At 38.0% G+C, this 20,409-nt stretch overlaps 1 protein-coding gene across 3 annotated transcripts in view; it reads left to right on the top strand.

The window, feature by feature from the left end:
* LOC121734891 (serine/threonine-protein kinase minibrain) overlaps positions 1-20,409 on the top strand; it is a 163,231-nt gene that overhangs the window by 33,331 nt on the left and 109,491 nt on the right. For 2 of the 3 annotated variants that reach the window (XM_042125523.1, XM_042125524.1), the window contains exons 2-3: positions 260-435; positions 1,663-1,764. In XM_042125523.1, coding sequence (XP_041981457.1) covers positions 260-435; positions 1,663-1,764 — 278 coding nt within the window. The remainder of the gene's footprint in view (positions 1-259; positions 436-1,662; positions 1,765-20,409) is intronic. The other variant, XM_042125525.1, reaches the window with a different exon arrangement.

Below are 20,409 nucleotides of genomic sequence, written 5' to 3'. Positions count from 1 at the left end.
GTCGTCTAGCTGTAGTGTTGAACGTTGTAGTCAACAAGTCGGCTAAACGACGTATAGCCGTGTGAATAAATGGCGTTGTTCAGTCAAAGGGCTAGCTGTTTGATTGAACGGCTATTTAAACCAGTCGGCTGCGACATATATACAGTGACAAATTGAATGATACGAGTTCCGTCAGGTGACGTCATGATCGTAGGTGACGTTCATCCTGAGTGTTTTGTATGTATGGTCTATGTTCTAACATTGTTCTCTTTGATTCCAGTGGGCGCGGTCGGCGGCGGCATGCCCGAGGCGGCGGGCGGCGAGAGGCGGCACGTGCCCCTCTACGGCCGCCTCGTGGCGGAGGAGCAGCTGGCCTCCATGAGCGCGCCCTCCGACATTCAGGTGAGCGCCCCAGCGCGCGATCCAACCGCTTTCCGCCGCTCCACTCCCACCAAGGTATGCACGAGGCAGTTTCGACTACTGCAACCCCCTTCAGCCCAAAATTATTAATTAGCATGATGCGTAAAGAAATACCATTGGCCTACCCCATGTTGTGAAGGGTAACTTACCTGCACTCCAAAGAATGGCCACTAATCTAATCAATGGGAAAACGGTGAAATGCAAATTCAAAAAGCGCATCGCAGTCGCTGCTAAATATCTGAATGGAAGCGATTTGTTGATTGACGAAAATTTGTGTAGGCCAGAAGTTATGCAATTAATGACTGATAAAAATTCAGTCTGAAATGTAAATGGATGCTTTAAAAATACAACAAAATGTGCAATTATATGCAACCGGAACCAATTAAATCCAAGATTTTCTCTAAGCATATACAGTTGGATTTTGAATAGCTACAATGGTAGCCTCAAATAAATGCCAATACCCCCTCGGGATAGTATAAATTACTTAAATTTCGCCCCATGACGCCCGGGCGATGTAAAAAGAGTGTTCCTAATGGAGTTTTCATTTGGCAATTTCACTGGGATCTTTTAGTATTTCATCCCTAAACCCATTTACAACACTTGACAGACTAGACATTATGCTCAAGAAAACAAATTATCCCTTTAAATGACTCTAATTATGTTCGTGAACACCCTTCTAATATACCCTAAGATGTATTTAGTCTTAGCTACGGCTAGTATAGACTATAGACCATTACATATTTACGACCATGTAAGCGTTGGGTATCGATTTTAACTTTCCATTTTCAAGAAGCAAAATAACTTGAATGTGTCCAACCCTTTATTGTCGTCGCGTAATTTACTATTTACACTGCCTTTTCAAGAATTCCATTGAAATACGAAATTAATTATGGTAATGTGCAGTTCTCGCATGTATTCGCAGTGTTTTTGTCGCGATTTTTCTCACAAAATTGACAGTTTGTGGGAAAACATCCGTAATCTCAATAAACAACGAACTGTCTCGTGTAAGCCTTTTGCCGGTATTTATTTATTGGAATTTTATTTCATCTCTGCTTTCCCCATAAAGTATTATATTTCGGATCAAATTGTTTCGACTTTCGTTTGTACTTTGTAGTTTCGCAATATTTATCATCTAATTCCACATTAGTCCGCACATGCTTTCCTTCAGTAGTTTGCACTTTTATCTTATTGGCTTCTAGCTCTGATGTTGCTTTCGAGTTTCAACAGCTGAAAGTGGTTTTTAATGAGTGTATTATTGTCTAGGCTATGCAAGCTCGAATACCACACCACTTTCGGGACCCCTCGACGGCGCCGTTAAGAAAATTAAGTGTCGACCTAATCAAAACCTACAAACACATAAATGAGGTAAGTTAGTTTTAAATTTTAATTTAGTTATTAACGAGAGGCATATTTTAGTTATGAAGATTTAAATTTTATATTATTACGTAGTTTGAATTACAATGTGTCCTAGAACGGCTGCGGCGCAATACATCAAACTCCAAAGCCTTCAAGAAACGAATAAAAATTAAGGTCACAAAGAAACAGTCGAGATAATTATTCAGTGGCAAACACCTCATCGAGCCAGCACACGTCCACATTCCAGGGCCCGACGCTCATTTCGCACGATTGGAACAAAATGTCATTTAATTATTGTTTACACCGCCCGATACGCGGAAACGATTTCTCGGCCTTGCAGTCGACGCCATTCGAAACTGTCCGCCGCAGCGCCGCTAAAAGTCCGTCTTCTACACTTATAGACTGCCCATGCAACTTAAAAATATCCTCTGCGATTCTAATAACTGCCACTTTTTGTGACTCTGGTGCAGTATTTTTTCTCAGCCAATTAAAGATACTTAGCGTCCTCGCAAAAAGATTGTTTTGATATTTTTGCAACCGTTTGTCGGAATCAATAAGGTCGTTTATTTATCCTACACTCAAGACTGCTGATATTTTAATGCTGTTCTTCAGTTTTGATAACATCGGGTGGTGCGTCGTCTTTCTTTGTGTTTATATTAATTTATCCCTTACAATCATCGTTAATTTGCTCCGAAACATCTCATGAGATACCCACGCTCGTTGATGGCACCACATCAAACGCATTACGATGTGATATTGCATGTCATTGTTCCCCGTCGCTTCCACGCGTTACATCTGACCTCAGTCACGTGGGAGCGAGGACTGCGTAGTATGTGTCGTCACAGACTTCTCCACGAGTCGCCTACCATTCGATACACTTTCACAGTGTTTATCGCGAGTTAGCGTTTGATGTTTTACTGCCGTTTCTGCTTTTGTTGTCGATCCGCTGTTATTGTTGTCTCGAACTTATGACAGCTCGGGTCGGGGATCGTATGTCGAAAGGTCAAGTGCTCCGCCTAATTTGGTCGTATAATATACAAAAATAACCCCCAAATCCTCGGTTAGTCCAACCCAATTATCCGTTATTAAGGGGAACGTGTTCTATTTCGGCTCGGCCGAGGAGCGATCAATCTTCCAGAGAACTCCCCCACGGAATGCTTTCTCTTTATTATTTTAAAACGTTATATTAATAGTTGGACTATTTATATCTGGTCGTTGCCCTATTTGGTTGTTTACATGTGCGCCAAAATGTGACGCCCAATGTTTACTTGTTTAATTTTAGACTTTCTTTATTGTGGTTCGACGATGCGTTGATTCATGTGACCGGTGACGTCAAATGTGCATCACAAAAGATAATTTAGTACTTCATTCTGATTTCTGAAATAATTCAAGGAAATATAAATCCTCTTAAGTTCGTAGTTGACTATAGGGGAAAACTTTATTTGAACCTTATTTGAACCTTAATACTGTATGGAATTGATTATATTGCATAGTAACAGTAAATCCGATCGCGAAATATCTGTTAGTACATGTAAAATATGAATGAAATGTGGTGTCAGTGTGTCACCCACATTATAATTATATAATTTTCCGAGATACACGAAACCTATTATCAGATGTATGTGGGCGTAGCGTCGGTTCAGTAATACATTTTTCATTCAGTAAATATCTGTTGTTACTAAAATGTTATTATATGTAACGAAATATTCAATATTGACTATTATTTACTGTCAATAGTTAGTCAGTATGTAGTTGATATTCTGTTGTTTAACGATACGTGATGGCTTATTAATTTTTATGACTCCTTGGGGTTAATGTTTATCTATGTATTCTCATACATATTTTGTTTGTTTCCTTTTATGATTTTGATGCCAAAATTTCTAGAACTTGCAAAACTAAAGTTCTCTTTTAGGCTTTTTTGAAACTTGCAGATCGATGTTCCAAAAAAACTTTAAAGAGCCTTTTGGAACGTATTAGGGGGCACTGCAAACACCGGGTCCAAAGCTGGCGACTAATAATGTGAAGCAACTGCACTAGATGCAGGCGACAATGACTAACGCGAACGCCGTGGGCGGTTTCGCAAGCCGGTTATTGCGATTCGAGTCAAGGAGAGCCGATATAGATCGGTTACTGACTCCGAATTCGCTGACCTCGATCCGGGATATTTCTGCCGAAACGTTTTATCTGTCGCTAGTTTTTTCCCGAGGTTTCGCCCGCGCTAAGCTTCGATCCTCTATTTAGACCCGGGTTGGAATTTTATAATTTCGACTCATTTCTATGTGGATGATATTATCATAAGAGAGAAAAGCGACTTTAATTTATAAGTCTTGCTTTTTATTTTTAAATCACCGTTAACATCCACTATTAAGTTTTGTTTCCCTCAACGGTTAAATCAATGGTAGATTTATCAAGTTAGCATTCTCACTTATTCCATCACTTTATTTGCTCTATATGGGGAGGATCAGCTGTAATAATGATTGAGAATAATATCAATCAGCTGTATTATAGTACTACTACTTGATTTAGAATTCTAGACCAAGCATTGGCAGTTTCTTTGAGTAATAAGACTAATAACGCCAAAAGGTACATGCTACATTTGTACACATTTGGGATTAATTCGGTCACCCACTAGGCCGTTTTATCTGTGCATTAGGTATGATTTATTATAAGTAGCCCCCATACGTAACGCAATCTTATTATGACCCAGATATAATTAGTCATGTAACAGTTGCGTAGGATTGACGTCATGACAGTTGGCATCATACCGCGTCTTACTTTGCGGGTTTTCCTCCCACATAAACTTACCTATGATAACCGATAGTCAACAACCCCACGTTAAACTTCCTTGTATGGCTAATTATTTTGTTTTGTTCTATCGTATACAATCTGCATGCATTAATATATACAATCAGTTATTTGTATAAATATAATTGCCTATAACTTGCAAGTCTTGCGCTGTATTCGTAATATGAATGACGCATACATTTTCCGCGATAAAAAATTCTCTATCACCTATGTTCTTTTTCGGGACCATATTAAGTATTTCAATCCTGTGTCTATATATTATTTAATACTATTAAAATCAACATTTTTAATTATACTCATTACTACCTGTGGCCCGCATTGGTCGGTACCGCCGCAAAAGTTACGTTCCGCAATTTTTAAATCTGTAATTTCTTCGAAAATATTCATTTAAATCATATTATGCTGTAAAGGGATGTACAATAATATATTTAAAGTATTTAATTGATTAAGGATTATTGCCGTATTGGTAAAAATCGCTTCAAAAATTTGCTATCGTTTGAAGTTAAAAGTAAATGACAACAAAATGTTATGGTGGGATATCCATAAGAGATAGACATATACCATCGCGGAGTTTTCTGTAGACCTTTTCATAACACTTAGTACATTATTTTGATAAATCTCGTAGGCGGTAGGGCCTCTCGCAGCCTGCGTTTGCAATGTAAGCGGAAAATAAGTAATTATTTACGATATCACATTAGAAACCTCAAAATTGACAGTATTTCTCCACTTTTTAATGAATGTTATTATACTTACAAACCTTTCTCTTTAATCACTCTATCTATTAAAGAAAACCGCATCAAAATCCGTTGCGTAGTTTTAAAGATTAAAGGGAACAAAGGGACATGAGGGAAAAAAAGCGACTTTGTTTTATAATATGTAGTGACTATACGTCTTATTTATTAGTATTATCCATATCATTCAGTTCACCAGCCTACTTTCGCATTTATTATATTATTTTCAACCACCAAAACCTATAAAATCTTAAAGTTATCTGCGGGATATACTCAGAAGGAATGCCCTAGTCGATGTAGGATATATTCAATTAGTTTTCCAAGTTCTTGTAGCTTTTAGGCTAAAATCTGTATAGTTCTTTACTGTACTTATTCAAATATAGGCAGTTCATCTTCCTCAGATGTAGGTTGTAACTAATCAAACTACTATGTGCTTAGGAATAGGATCTTGACAGTTATACCCAATATTTACTCTGGTTGTATTTCCTTTTGTGTGGGCAAATAAGCCTGTTGGCATGTTTGCTTTTGTATCCCTTCCTAGTGCATTGATATTTAATGTATTATTGTGTTCTTGAAGTATTACCTTACTAAACATTTAATTACCCTTTTTGGTCCATCTTTTTTCTTCACAAAATGCACCAATTGCACATTTGTATTTAAGTTGCAGTTGTAAGTATAATATCATGATAAAGTAGACGATACCAAAGACAATAAAGATTTTAATGTATATCTATTTAAAAAAAATGTGTAAAAAAGTTCTTCAAATGACAATTTCTCTGGCCTCTACACTAACTGCATAGCATAGAATATTTCCTCGATGCCGCTTACTAACGCGTCCCACATACAGATGTTTTTCCTGTAACGCATACCGCACATACCTCGACATGTCATTCCGTTACATAAAGACGCGGATAATACAGTTTCAAGTGTAATTCGGGAATCAGCTGTTTCGCTCATCTATAAATATAAAGTTTATTTTCAATTGTGAGCAACGCAGTCGTTGAATTCTTTCAATGGGAGGTGTTATTTTTGTGATAATTGCGATTTTTTTCTATTTATTAAAGAAACAGTAATTCTGTTAGAGGCTTGATTTTATTGGAGCCTTGTTACCCTTTTTTGGCATCTCCCACCGTTCCTGGGAGATACCAAAAAAGGTACTAAGGCTTCTTAATGAAGCGGCAGAGGTATGTCGGACTCCCACCGGTGCACCGGAGGTTTACCGACTAAAACCCCTTTAATGCCCTTCTTACCTAGAAGTGCAAAGGGAAGGGAAGGGTTATAGAACCTCTTAAAAGAGAGAATCATTGACGGAACGAAATTTGCCTTTAATCTGGATGATCCTTTTTTTTAACATGGGGAAAGGCTTTACGCATCGCCGGCAAATTGGGGATATCGGCCGGGGTATGTGGGACTCCTGCTACCCACTAAAACCACTCATCGCTTAAGGCAGAGTTGCGGGTACGATACGAGGGCTGCTATTTATGTATCCGGAACTGGCCACTTACAAGAACAATATTTAAAAAGTAATTACAACATTTGAAAATAGAACTCTTTGGTTGAAGAATACATTTTGTTTCATGTGACTGTCAATTATTTTTCCATTGTGGCGTCATTTTGAAAATTGCGTGTCTTCATTTGCCATGGATTTAACGCGTGAACATTTTCGTGCAATGATTTACTACGATTTTCGGCGTGGGCTAAATCAACAACAGTGCTTTATTCAACTCACCGCAACTTTTGGAGATGAAGCACCATCAAAAACCACTGTTTATCACTGGTACAGTGAGTTTAATCGTGGGCGGTCTATGCTCACGGATGAAAATAAAGAAGGTCGCCCAAAAACAGCTGTTGTCCCACAAAATATAGATGCTGTGCGGGAACTAATAATGCGTGATCGTCATGTTACATATCGCGAGATAGAGGCGTCCTTAGGCATAAGTATGACGAGCATACATAAGATATTACACGAACATTTGGCTGTAAAAAAAATATGTTCGCGTTGGATTCCGCACAACTTGACAATCGATCAAAAACGGGCTCGTGTCGATTGGTGCAAAAAAATGATAAAAAAATACAACCGTGGTACGTCAAAAGCCGTTTATAATATCTACACAGGTGATGAATCTTGGATCTATGCATATGACCCCGAAACTAAACAACAGTCAACGGTGTGGGTGTTCCAAGATGAGCCGAAACCAACAAAAGTTACTCGTGCAAAAAGTACTTTGAAGCAAATGGTCGCCTGTTTTTTTGGAATTAATGGACATGTGGCTACAGTCCCATTAGAGAATCGTAAAACGGTTAATTCTGAATGGTATTCGACCATTTGTTTACCAGAAGTCTTTGAAGAAATAAGAAAGGACAACCGACAACGCAGAATCATATTACATCACGACAATGCTAGCTGTCACACCTCAGCTGAAACAACTCAGTTTTTGGAGGGTCAAAAGATCGAATTGACTGGTCATCCGCCGTACAGCCCTGATTTGGCACCTAACGATTTCTTTTTATTTCCATACGCGAAGAACAAATTACGTGGTCAACGTTTTTCGAGCCGCGAAGAGGCTGTTGATGCGTTCAAAATGCACGTTTACCTCAATCTCAAATCAAATACCTCAATCAGAATGGAAAAAGTGCTATGAAAATTGGTTCCAGCGTATGCAAAAGTGTGTCGATCATCGCGGCGAATATTTTGAAAAGCAATAAAACCATATTAAATGATATATGTTTGTTTCTTTTTTTAATTCCGGATACATAAATAGCAGCCCTCGTAGAACCTGCCGCAACTCTACCAGAATCTGGATGATCCTAACAGATTTTTCGCATTCTGCTCACAATTTAATTTTTATGACCGATAACTCCGTATCTATGTCGGTGTTCGCGACTGTACCCAGCAGGCGTCAGTCAGCACACACAGTGCGCCGGGTACACGTCGCGACAGAAGTGAGTCAAGGTGACGCGACGTCATGCTGTTGCCGCGCGGATCACCGTGTCACCTGGCGCCGGCGAGCCGAAGGGAACGGTTGCTAGTCGGTTGGGTCACCTAGATTTTAAGTCCTAGACTATTGTGTTGAGACCTAGGTGGAATGTCTAAAGGTTCCGTGGAGCTTGGAAGTTCCATAGGACTTATAGAGTTGTGATAAACATCGTGGGTATCGCAAACACAATAGATTTTCAATTATTATGCGGCAGCCGGCTGCCGCTTTTGGATTGATGGGTTAAACTTAATTTGGAAGTTGGAACCTAAAAATTATATGACTGAATCTTCGTAAATGGTGTCCGCTGCAATGTCTTGTAAATCGTACATAATATTATATTATCTTACCATCTGAAATTAATTATACATATTAACAGCATCCTCCTGGAATGGGGTTTATTCTGAAAAGATAAAGGATCTAAATTTCAGAATAAACCCCATTCCACGAATTCAAAATTTTTGAAATTTTAGATTAGTTATGAGCGGCCTTCTTTTTTTACTAAAAGTTAAAATTAGTATGAAATTGGAATTAAAATTTCTCTTATTTACACTTTTATCGACTGTTAAGAAACTACATCGAAATTGAAACTTGTTTGTTGCCTTGTACGCTAGTGGTAATACTAGTAATTAATTAAAAAGGCTTTTGAAAAAAATTATACTCATTATTAACTTCCAAATTTGGAATGCAGGTGCTTACAACTTCTTACTATAAAGTTGTATGTTAATATTTCAGTTCATAGGAACAGTTATCAAAACTTAGTAGTTTAAACTTTAAGAACAACTTTAACGACCACATATAAGAGGGCAGCCTCCGTGGTCTAGTGGTTAGAGCGTCGCTCTCGACTCCGGAGGTCGTGGGTTCGAATCCCGCGTTGGAAACATGTTATTTCCAAGTTTGGTTAGGACAATGCAGGCTGATCACCTAATTGTCTGACAAGTAAGATGATCCATGCGTCGGATGGGCATGTAAAAAGTCGGTCCTGCGCCTGATGTCTCGCCAGTCGTGTCGGTCTTCCGTCCCACTGGGTTATGAGAGTAAAAGGAATAGAGAGTGCTCTTGTGTACTGCGCACACTCTTGGGCACTATAAAATGACTCCTGCGTACCTGGCCTGGTTTCAATGAAACCGGCCACCGTCACCGAAACCGGTGTGGGGAGTATTATTATTATTATAAGAGGGATATAATAATATCAATAACTAACTTTAATATTATGAAGATTTTGACAAAAACTCCATAATTTTCCGCCAAAATCTTCATTGAAATAAAGTGGAGTAATCAGTAAATGTCTCTAGTGCGACAGTGAAAATTTCGGCGCAGCAACATTTTTTGACTGGTGCGTGGATTTTACTAAGCTGATTTACAGAATTGGTTGAGATTTTTAATGAATATAACGTAGTTCTAGAAGTTTTATTATCCTTGTACCGATTTTAAATTAGTGTGGACTAAGATATCTGCATTTTATAGCGAAACATAGGTCATACGGTAGTTCGGAAGATGGTCTATCTGTATTGGTGTCAAGGTGGCCCGTCAAGTTACTAATTGCGTTTTAAATTTACTTGACATCACAACCTTCACGCTCAAACCTGAGAATTGTGTGTTGTATCGATTCTTGAAACTGCAAATTGTGATGCGAATTTACTTAACTTTACTGCGACTGCCGCTTGTGGATTGATGGGTTAAAACATCTGAAGTATTGGTCATCAAAGTCATCAAACTATAATTGTAAAGGCGGAAGTTTGGGATTGTGTTTGTTAGTTTTTCACGCAAAAGCTAATTAAGGATTTTGATTAAACTTGTCACTTGACATGGTTGAAGTATATCTATATAGGTACAGGACTGGGTTTGACACGCTATGTATTCTCTAGGCTCCTCCGTGGATAAAATCTCATAAAACTAAAAACTGAAACTGGAGCGCCACTTCTAAAATATAGGTTCTGTGTTATGTTTATCAAAACAGACATAGACTTCAGTCATCTCCTATATTTCATGTCATGAAACAACATCCATCTCTTAAAATTGAAAAATCCTAAAATAACCCGCGTTATTCTTGCAAGTTGCAATACATCATATTTCGATTGTCTCGGAGTATGCCTGGCTATACAATGGGTAACCTCAAGTTCTCTTCATGAAATCGTTCAGGCATTTTCTCAGGTTTACGTGCGAGCGACAACCTTGTCACAGTTGCTTTGGCGGGAATTGGGACGCCTCCGTCCTTTACAATTTGTATTATAATTAACGTACTGACCATGTTCAATGTTCGGCAACAGGGTTGTCGCCATTGAGTTTTGCATTATTTATTTGAGCTATAATGCTATAATCTGTTCTGTAATGATCATCATGATGCTTGGGAATAATAATTGTTGGATATTTGAATCATTGTAGATTATGATTATATGATGTTGTTTAAAGTGTGTGTGTGCATTTGATTGGTTTAATTAATTTATCTGTATTTATTATATATATATATATATATATATATATATATATATATATATATATATATATATATATATATATATATATATATATATATATATATATATATATATATATATATATAGTGTGGAGAAACTTAACAGTTTTTTTACTTTTAATTATTTATTTTTGTACGTTAATTTAACCGGATGAGATAAATAAAATATATTTTGGGGTTGTCAACCCTAATGACGAACCTTGCTGAAACAAGTTAATTCGTTGACGCGGTGATTTATTTTTTATAGAAAAAGTGTGAGGCGAAGGTCGCTGTGTGCAGAATGCAGATACAGTGTTGCGATATTTTGCCACCGAGTGCCGACCTCGTGTTTTTTAAATATTGTAGAGTCTAGAGGTCGTCGATGAATCACAGACATAATAATATTATATGAAAATGCTAAAAATTGTGACGAAGGTGGATTTCCATGCCATTTGAAAGATGATTTTGTAGTTCTAGCCAGTTCTCGATATGATAGATATATGTATTATGATAAATCGATATTTAACCCATCAATCCCCAAGCGGCTGCCGCATAACAATTGAAAATCTATTGACTGCGATACCCACGATGGAGGTGCTACAAAGAGAATTGTAATTTACCAAATTTTCGTTACTTAAAGAATATATATACATAAATAACTCAAAGGACTGACTGACATGGTGATCTATCAACGCACAGCCCAAACCACTGGAGGGATCGGGCTGAAATTTGGCATGCAGGTAGATGTTATGACGTAGGCATCCGCTAAGAAAGGATTTTGATAAATTCCAACCCCAAGGGGTTCAAATCGGGGATGAAAGTTTGTATATAATAATACTTCTTATTAAAAGCTCGTTTATTATAAGACGTTAAACTAGGATGCCGAGAAAAAAAATCGTCAATATTCACTGGGAGGCTTATAGACTTTGAGGTAAATATTGATCGAATACAAACAGTAAACAAATAGTCGCGATTCGAATAAACTGACGAAGCCGCACAAGATCGGCCGTATGACACGCTCATATTAATACGGGAATCCCGTTGTATGTGGAGCACGCAATAATATCGCTAATAAATTAAATAATGACATAATATCTTGATCTATTCAATTACTAATTAATCCTTCGATCGTGGATTCTCGGAAATCTATTGTGTCTTGCTCACCGGTGAGCTTATGGGGCTTAATGGGTTAATTGAAAATCTTGATTGATAAACCTGGATTTCACATTAAAAATCTTGATCTTGTAAGCATCTGAGATGATGGTGCGGATCTCAGAACTGACATGATAACGGACATTCTTCTAGTTTTTTCAGTATAATATGAAGATTTAGGGCCTGTTTCACCACTTTATGATAAACTGCCGGATAGGCTATTCACAGCTTTTTTGACAGATTCCCCATACTTCATCTGTCAAGCTAAGTGGTGGATAGCCTATTCGGCACTTATCAGAAAGTGGTGAAACAGGCCCTTAGGAAAACAAAGTTATGACACTTGTGCCACTGATATTTAAAGTTACCATTTTAAAACACTTCTTTGGAAGATAGAGTGACATTTCATTGCATTTTACATATTGGTATATTTATTATACGGTGCTCAGTAATTCGTTTATCGTGCAAGATATGAATCTTGCATTTGCCGCAGAAAAAAATATTCTGTGTTATTTTCCTAAACGCAAAGCATCTCCATAATCCATAACTAACCCATTAACCCATCGGGCAAATGTATATTATCAATCGGTATCGATTGATGACATTCTTTCGCATGTATGTAAGTCAGGAATTCAGGATGGGCGGTGAATGGAAGCTTCCATAGAGCTGGTTAATGGTTGCTTGGTGACAATATCAAAGTGGACGACTGAAGCTCCTATAGGGTAGAAAAGGAAAAGTGCAATGGTTGATAATAGTGATGACACTGTTTACCTGGGGTATGTGGGTCGAGTCACTCCATGGTTATAGCAAACCGTACCAAGGAGACCATTAACTTGCATAACCGACAATTATTCAAATATTTACCACTCTTCTCGTCAGAACAAAATTCGTTTTATTGAATCTTTCTTTAGATAGATTTTGTGTATTAGGAATGTTTGGGAAGACATGTTTGCTTGTTTGGAAACTTTGTTTTAAACCCTACTGCTTGAACTTGAAAGGTAACTTAAAATTCTATAAAAACAGAATGATTTTTTTTCACATTATAGCATTTTAGGAAAGTTTTACCGAGTAGTTTAAGTTTTCTTAAGCCAACTTTTAAATTTTGTTGTAGAGATTAGAGACTTCGCGCTATGTTTCAATTAATAATCTGTTAACTGTTGCTACTCATTTTATAAAAGTGACGATTGACTGCAAACTTAACCATAATAAATAAAACTATTTACTTATATCATTGTTCTGTTCAGGTAAAGTGTAACGGTAGTACAGATATTGTGTTGCTACGAGAATCCGTTATCAGTAACACGCGTGTGCTGATAACATACCTGTCGTGACGTACCACCGTGACGTGCAGTAAAGGCCCGTTGGTAACACGCTCTTGACACACTTTAAATTATATACGGTAGACTATCGTACTAGATGCAAGGCCGGAGAGTATAGACCACTTTAATTTTGCCGCCCCTATCTACAATCCCCCCCCCCCCCCCCTCCTAGGACGCCATAGGATAGGACGCTGCCGCCCATAGGCCATGATCTATACTGCCTTAGATACATAAATCCAAAGCTGACTAGATGCGTGGCGCGCAGCGTATGCACACATATTATGTGAGTATAGGATGTGAGTGGAACCCCCAAAGGGAAATCTCCAAGATATTAGATTAGGGAGCATACCCATACTACGTGACCTACTTTTTAAGATTTTTTGATGATTGTCTTCCTTCCTTCAAAATAGAGCCTATCTAATTGTTATTTTTTTAATATCTTCAGGAATAGTGAGTCTATTGCCTCTACGTTTTTATTTGATCTTAAAGATCTTTCGTTTTGTGGTCGGTGGATCGGCGGGGTATGGAGTAGTCATTTTTTGCGATTTTTGAAGGGTCGTATTTTTTTATTTATTAGTAAATTTATAAAAAATCGAACTTAGAGCTTTAAAAGATCCCAATATTGTATTAAAAATCATTTGTCTAGAGTTCCAGACGCATTGTCCTGGGAGTAAATTGGGGAATATTATGTTTTGTATGGAAAAACAGTGTCAGCGTTCCCTCTTAATAAACGAACAACAACATAGAATAATTATATCTAATGCAGTATGCAGTAGCAATGTAATCTTTGTCCATCATTTGGCTTTATCTTAGGTACCTACTTATTCTTCATTTTTTAGGGTTCTTTAAAAAATACCGCGTGGGATCAAAAGACATGATTTTGGAATAAATGCAGTTCAAGATTTACTTTATATGATGTAAATAATGAAATAATCCCAATTTATTATTAGGCGATTGTGTTTAATAGAATGATGTCTCGAAGTATTCTCGGTATAATGAGTCTTATTCGCCCCCGGAATTATCATGACAAAGCGGTCCCTCGCTTATTGTTCCAAATTAAGTAATTGTAATTATACAAATTGTCTCCGGCTCATTTGTTAAGTTAGCTGATGCTATCGTGTAGTCGATATTTTCATTATGATTTAGACGCCTGGCCATTGGCCATATTATTTAGTATTTACCATTAATACTAATATTATAAATCTGAAAGTGTGTCTTTCACAACCATGAAGTTAATATACTTAGCGGAATATAGCAACAATCTCGAGCTGTCAAACGAAACCAAAATTGGTTTTCATCTGTGTGAAAAATGTGTACCACTTACTCACTTACTTAATGTATACACTTACACAAGCATGATTGAACATTAATTCTATGAGATTAAATTGTCAACGTGCGGCACGTGCCGACTGGACGTCAAAAAAATAGTGCTGCTGTCATGTATCACACGTCTCTTTTTACCACGCAGTGTTACCTACCGATAGTGACATCTCTCTTGCTCAGGCCTTTATTTCTCTATTCCGCTAGGTATATTAACTTTATGGTCTCAACAGATAGACACAATGTGTGTTTGTCTGTGTGGTTGAACCGATTCAGATGTTTGTTATGGAGATAAATAATAAGAGACGAGACGTATAAATTTTTTTTGCATCAAAATGTAAGGTTTCCGCGTGATATCTACAAAATGCGCAACGAATTCGTCATCTAGTATTTAAAATGTTGCAATTCGAAGCATACTCGATGTTAATTTAACGCATGACCACTGCGTGTTACGTGGACTGTTGCCGCCGGTGACTGGTGGTCGGTGAGCAATGCTGCATGTGTTTTGTCAATAACTACCAGGCAACGTTGATTCATGAATGATTGGTTGAAAGGTTGTAAACATTAGACATTCTGTTAAGTAGGTACGTTATGTAACTGTTACTAATTGTAGAGACTGAAAAAGAAAATTTCTAAAATTTAGCATAATATGGTACGGCGCATATTTTTCATATCAGTTGTCAGAAACTAACGTTTTTGTCTGGAGTACCGACAAAAGTGATAACAAAACAGCAGAGCAGGCATACATCATCACCCCTATGTAGAAAGACGGCACGAATGGGCCGGCTCGACCGGAGAAATACCACGGGCTCACGGAAAATCGGCGTGAAACAGCGTTTGCGCTGTGTTTTGCCGAGTGAGTGAGTTTACCGGAGGCCCAATCCTCTACCCTTTTCCCTTCCCTACCCTCAACTATTCCCTTCCCTACCCTTCCCTATTAACTTATTCCCTCTTAAAAGGCCGGCAACGCACCTACGAAAACCGGCGTGAAACAGCGCTTGCGCTGTGTTTCGCCGAGTGAGTGAGTTTACCGGCGGCCCAATTCCCTAACCCCTACCCTATTCCCTTCCCTACCCTCAACTATTCCCTTCCCTTCCCTTCCCTACCCTCCTCTATTACCCTATTCCCTCTTAAAAGGCCGGCAACGCACTTGCAGCTCTTCTGATGCTGCGAGTGTCCATGGGCGACGGAAGTTGCTTTCCATCAGGTGACCCGTTTGCTCGTTTGCCCCCTTATTTCATAAAAAAAAACCTGCAGCTCTTCTGATGCTGCGAGTGTCCATGGGCGACGGAAGTTGCTTTCCATCAGATGACCCATTTGCTCGTTTGCCCCTTTATTATAAAAAAAAGAAAGACACGGGGATATAATACGCCGTGCCTGCTTTCCACTCCGACGTACAAGTTTTAGATGGTCACTTTTTTTTAACGGGCTTTGGAGTTTGGCCCACCTCACATTCCCACCACTGTATCTCCCGTGTCGCCAGGATCGACAGCGGTATTCAACCACGAAAACCCTTTGATATGATCTCAGGGAGATTAGATGGTCACTTGTCCAGACGCCAGTTTCACATTCTTTACCTATCCCAAAAAAGTGCAAAACCTCGCTAAACAAATTTTCACTGCAATATTTTTTAAACGAAAAAAGTAACCTTAGCGTCACTGCTCTACTGAATGTCAAAATGGCTCTACACAATACCAATTAGCCACATTTTTTGGGCCACGTTTATTGCCATGTCTATTCTATAAGTCTATAGAGAAACAAGCTATTTTAAGTGAAAATTCTTACTGCATCGGATGAATCCCGAATCATTTATTGTTGTCTTAGGATTGTCGGGAATTTTAACCCTGCGTGGGTTAAAGTACAAAAGGTTATTTAAAAGTTGCGGGCGTGTATAATCGCTTATCAACAATTGCCTTTCTGTAATTGGATTTGGTATTGGGGAGACGGGAGTCCGGCACCGCGCCTGAGCATCGTGACGTCAGAGGATTTCTACAAGTGATAGTAGGTATTATTTTAATAGAAATAAAGTCTAAAGTTGTCTGCTATTACAACTGCCCGTCAGGCCGGAGCATTTCAGGTGTGCGCGCGATTACAAGCGTTATCCCTCTGAAAATAAAGTCGGAAACGGCCTGAAAGGGTCGGCTGTCAGTCGGTGTGAATTGAGCCTAACGCGACGGCCGGTAATCTCGTTTGTACGGTTACCGGGCCAATTAGCCACTAGCTCATGTGTCCGGCCGGTTTAAGCTATTTTAGGCGGCTTTTTGTGTCTTTCGGGGTGAAAATTTACCGCTAAAAGTGGTTAAACTCTCTTTTTTGTCATAAATATTTTGATGCCTCCTAGACTGTCACAGATTTAATGATAACTAAACTTTAATTTTATTTTGACCTAAACCATACATTTTCTAATAACTCTTCATTACATTAAGTTCTCATTAAATATCTTTGAGTCCAGTCGTAACTCGTAAAATACACAATACACATATTATTAGTAAACAAAACTAATAAAAGTAGAATGAATTAATTAAATCTGTTGCTATTTGTTACGGAACTATCAAAGAACATCGGATAAAATATTTACCTACTTAACTTTTTACAAATACATTGATAACAAGTGAAATAAATCACTTTCAATATAATACGTGAAGGTAAATAATATAAATTGTCGCTTATTTGTCAATTAATTATGTAACACGTTCTGATTATGTGTTTTGTTATAATAATTAATCACGCGGCTAAATAAATAAGCCAATTTTGTAAATTTGTTCGGTTCGGTTGTAATAAAATATATCGAATTTTGAATTGATTTAAAGACCACAATATCGCGTGGGAAGTATCGAGACAGCCTCAAATTCAAAATAAGAATAACGGCCCCGATTAGTTCATAATGCACTTTTGTTTTTGCGTCAAAGATGAAAGCTTTTGGGATGATGTACCATTTTGTACATCATCCCCAAAGCGGTGTTAATGTAGTATGAAGATACTTTTGGCCTCGGAAAACGATATTAATAATGTTCTTATGTTAGGTTAGTTAAGGTTTTTTTTATAAATATGCAAACGAGCAAACGGGTCACCTAATGGTAAGCAACTACCGTCGCCCATGGACACTCGCAACATCAGAAGAGCTGCAGGTGCGTTGCCGACCTTTTAAAAGCGAATACGCTCTCTTCTCGAAGGTTTGCAGGTCGTATAGGTCCGAAAAGTCCGTGTTTGTAGTAGTAGTAGTTAGTAGTTATTTTTTTTCGAATTTCGCTGCAACGAAGTTGCGGACAACAACTAGTGTTCCATACATTAGGACCTCACACACACACAAACACAAGTCTAGAATACTACGCCTCAATTAGTGTATAATGTTGTCCGTCGGTCGGGTGTATTACAGTAAACCGTTTTCCCAGCGTTCCGTTGCGGTTTGTAAGACGAACCGGCGAGATTTCCTTACCTCTTACCTCCGAGATACAGAATAGGCTTCATTTCTATGTTACGTCACCGCCCACCGGTCAGTTGGAGTCGCGAATTGAATGAGAAGTTTTGGTGTGAAAATAACATTAAAAGGCGTTTACGCTAATTTGTAAATGACTAATATATTGTAGCATCGCATGCGGATACATTCTTTAGTGTTAAAGTCCAAACCCCGAATCATTCCAAAATAATCGGCCAAGTGCGAGTCGGACTCGCGCACGAAGGGTTCCGTACCGTTATAGATCAAAAATAGGTCAATAATTCTGTTTTTTTGTATGTGAGCCCCCCTCAAATTTTAATTTATTTTAATACGAGCTTTTGCCCGCGGCTTCGCTCGCGTTAAGAAGTATTATTATATACAAACTTTCATCCCCTATTTGAACCCCTTGGGGTTGGAATTTATCAAAATCCTTTCTTAGCGGATGCCTACGTTATAACATCTACCTGCATGCCAAATTTCAGCCCGATCCTTCCAGTGGTTTGGGCCACAGTATAGCAATATGACATATCCCTACAGTAGTGAAACGAATGTACTTGCGCAGAGCAACGGAGGGGTACCCGCGGGGAAGCGGGCGGCGCGGGCCCGCGTACACAAACTCGCGGCGTTTGTATACCTGCGCCCACAGGGGTGACGTTGGCGCGTTGTCTACGAATTTTGTGTTGTAAAACGTTAACTTATCTTATAAACAATGGAATATTATAATAAATGTTCAGTGTACGGATGTAAATCTGATTAAAAAAACAAAAAGGATTTAAATTTTCATAAATATCGGCTCACAGTTTACACTAATATTGTGTTGGCCTTGGCGGCATTTATTTGCATCTCTGTTTTATTGTTTACGTTGTAAGAAGTGTAATAAATTAAAAATCTGTCAAATACCCTGTTACATACTAATTATTATAAATGTGTACCAAGAAATTGGTACGTCTGACGTCCCTGGTTTTGAAGTGCTTCTCTTACACCTGACGTGTGATTAATTATTGGATATTTTATATATTCGAAATTTCGAATGCATCTTTATTGTTAATCCTTCGATCGTGATTCGTGGATCCTGGGAAATCTATTGTTATTCTATTGTGTCTCCCTCACCGGTGAACTTATGGGGCTTGATGGGTTAATTAAATTTTTAAATAGAGAACTAAAAATCATTTATGAATAAAGTTTCACGTAAATATCTGGCAGTACGACATAATATGTAAATAATAAATATAACACGCTGATTAAACAGATTAAATGATAACATTTGCATTACAAGCACAATATTTTATTTCCCGTTCCGTGGCAACCCTGGCATATCTGCTAGGCTATTCTCTAAGTAACACGTTAAGGCTGTGCTCTCCGCTGTTATCACGGATGTCGCAGCCGTGACATCGTTCGCTGTTACCACGGCTGTAGAATTCGTATTCTGTAAGCTCTATTAGCTCGTCGACGATGTCTCGGCTGCGGCTGTCGGCGAGGCTGCGGCTCAGATAGTGGACTCGACTATAGATACATTTTTGTCTTAGGAATTTTAGTTATTTTGTCCCGATAAACTCTATATTATTAGAACTTTTATAGTAATAATCATTTGTATTACATATTTGAACCAATTCAAATAGACAAAATTATTAATGCATCGAAAAAATATCCAAAAAGTTGAAAGTACCAAGATATGAACCTCGTATCCATTGAGTTACTCGTCGCATAAAAAAAAAACTCGCTTGGCCTTCTACACTTACGTATGTAAACAAAATATAAAGAATGTAAACAAAAGTGCAAACCAAGGGACATGAAATAGATGAAACTTCATTTAAATACTTATAGCTTTAGTTTTACTGTTTACAAAAAGAATTTCTACTAGCTACGCGATAAGAGTAGTGTACCTCGGCTCGAGTGACCCGCGCCAACCACTTGAAATATTTCGTGGAACATAATATTTCATAAGCATTGAATAGTCTTTGTCTGAGATTCGTGAAAGTTGGATTCTTGTTTCGTAAATCAATGTGGTTTCGTATAAGTGAATAAGTAATAATCTAAATGTGCTACGTAAAAATTAACTAATATTGAATACTATGTACCCGCGTATGTTTAATGTTTTGTACTCAGTGTTCATACAAGCTCTAAGTTAAGTGTAAAAACTCGATAAAAACGCCGTTTAGTATGTAGAAGAAAGTTAGATACTAGAAAGATTTATACAAAACGTGAATTTCAAGATTTTTGTGTGTGGAGTTACAATTTTGTCATTGTCGGGACTCGGAAGTCGGGACTCGGGGCTCTAGCGACTTTTTGAGGTAAGCCGTAAGAGTTATTTTTATAGTGACTTAGCATTTGACTTTTGGTTTAAACGTAAAAAAAATTAAAACAGTGCATTAATTAGGGTGTACATTTCAGTAAATAAGTACAAAATCATACAAAATCTTTGGCGACAGCCACGAAATAGTAGCTTTTCGTTTGACATTAAAAG

The sequence above is a fragment of the Aricia agestis genome, chromosome 16 (assembly GCF_905147365.1).
Source record: "Aricia agestis chromosome 16, ilAriAges1.1, whole genome shotgun sequence".
Classification (NCBI taxonomy): Eukaryota; Metazoa; Arthropoda; class Insecta; order Lepidoptera; family Lycaenidae; genus Aricia; species Aricia agestis.
The sequence above is the reverse complement of the archived record's forward strand: the minus strand, read 5'-3'. Positions and strand labels throughout refer to the sequence as shown.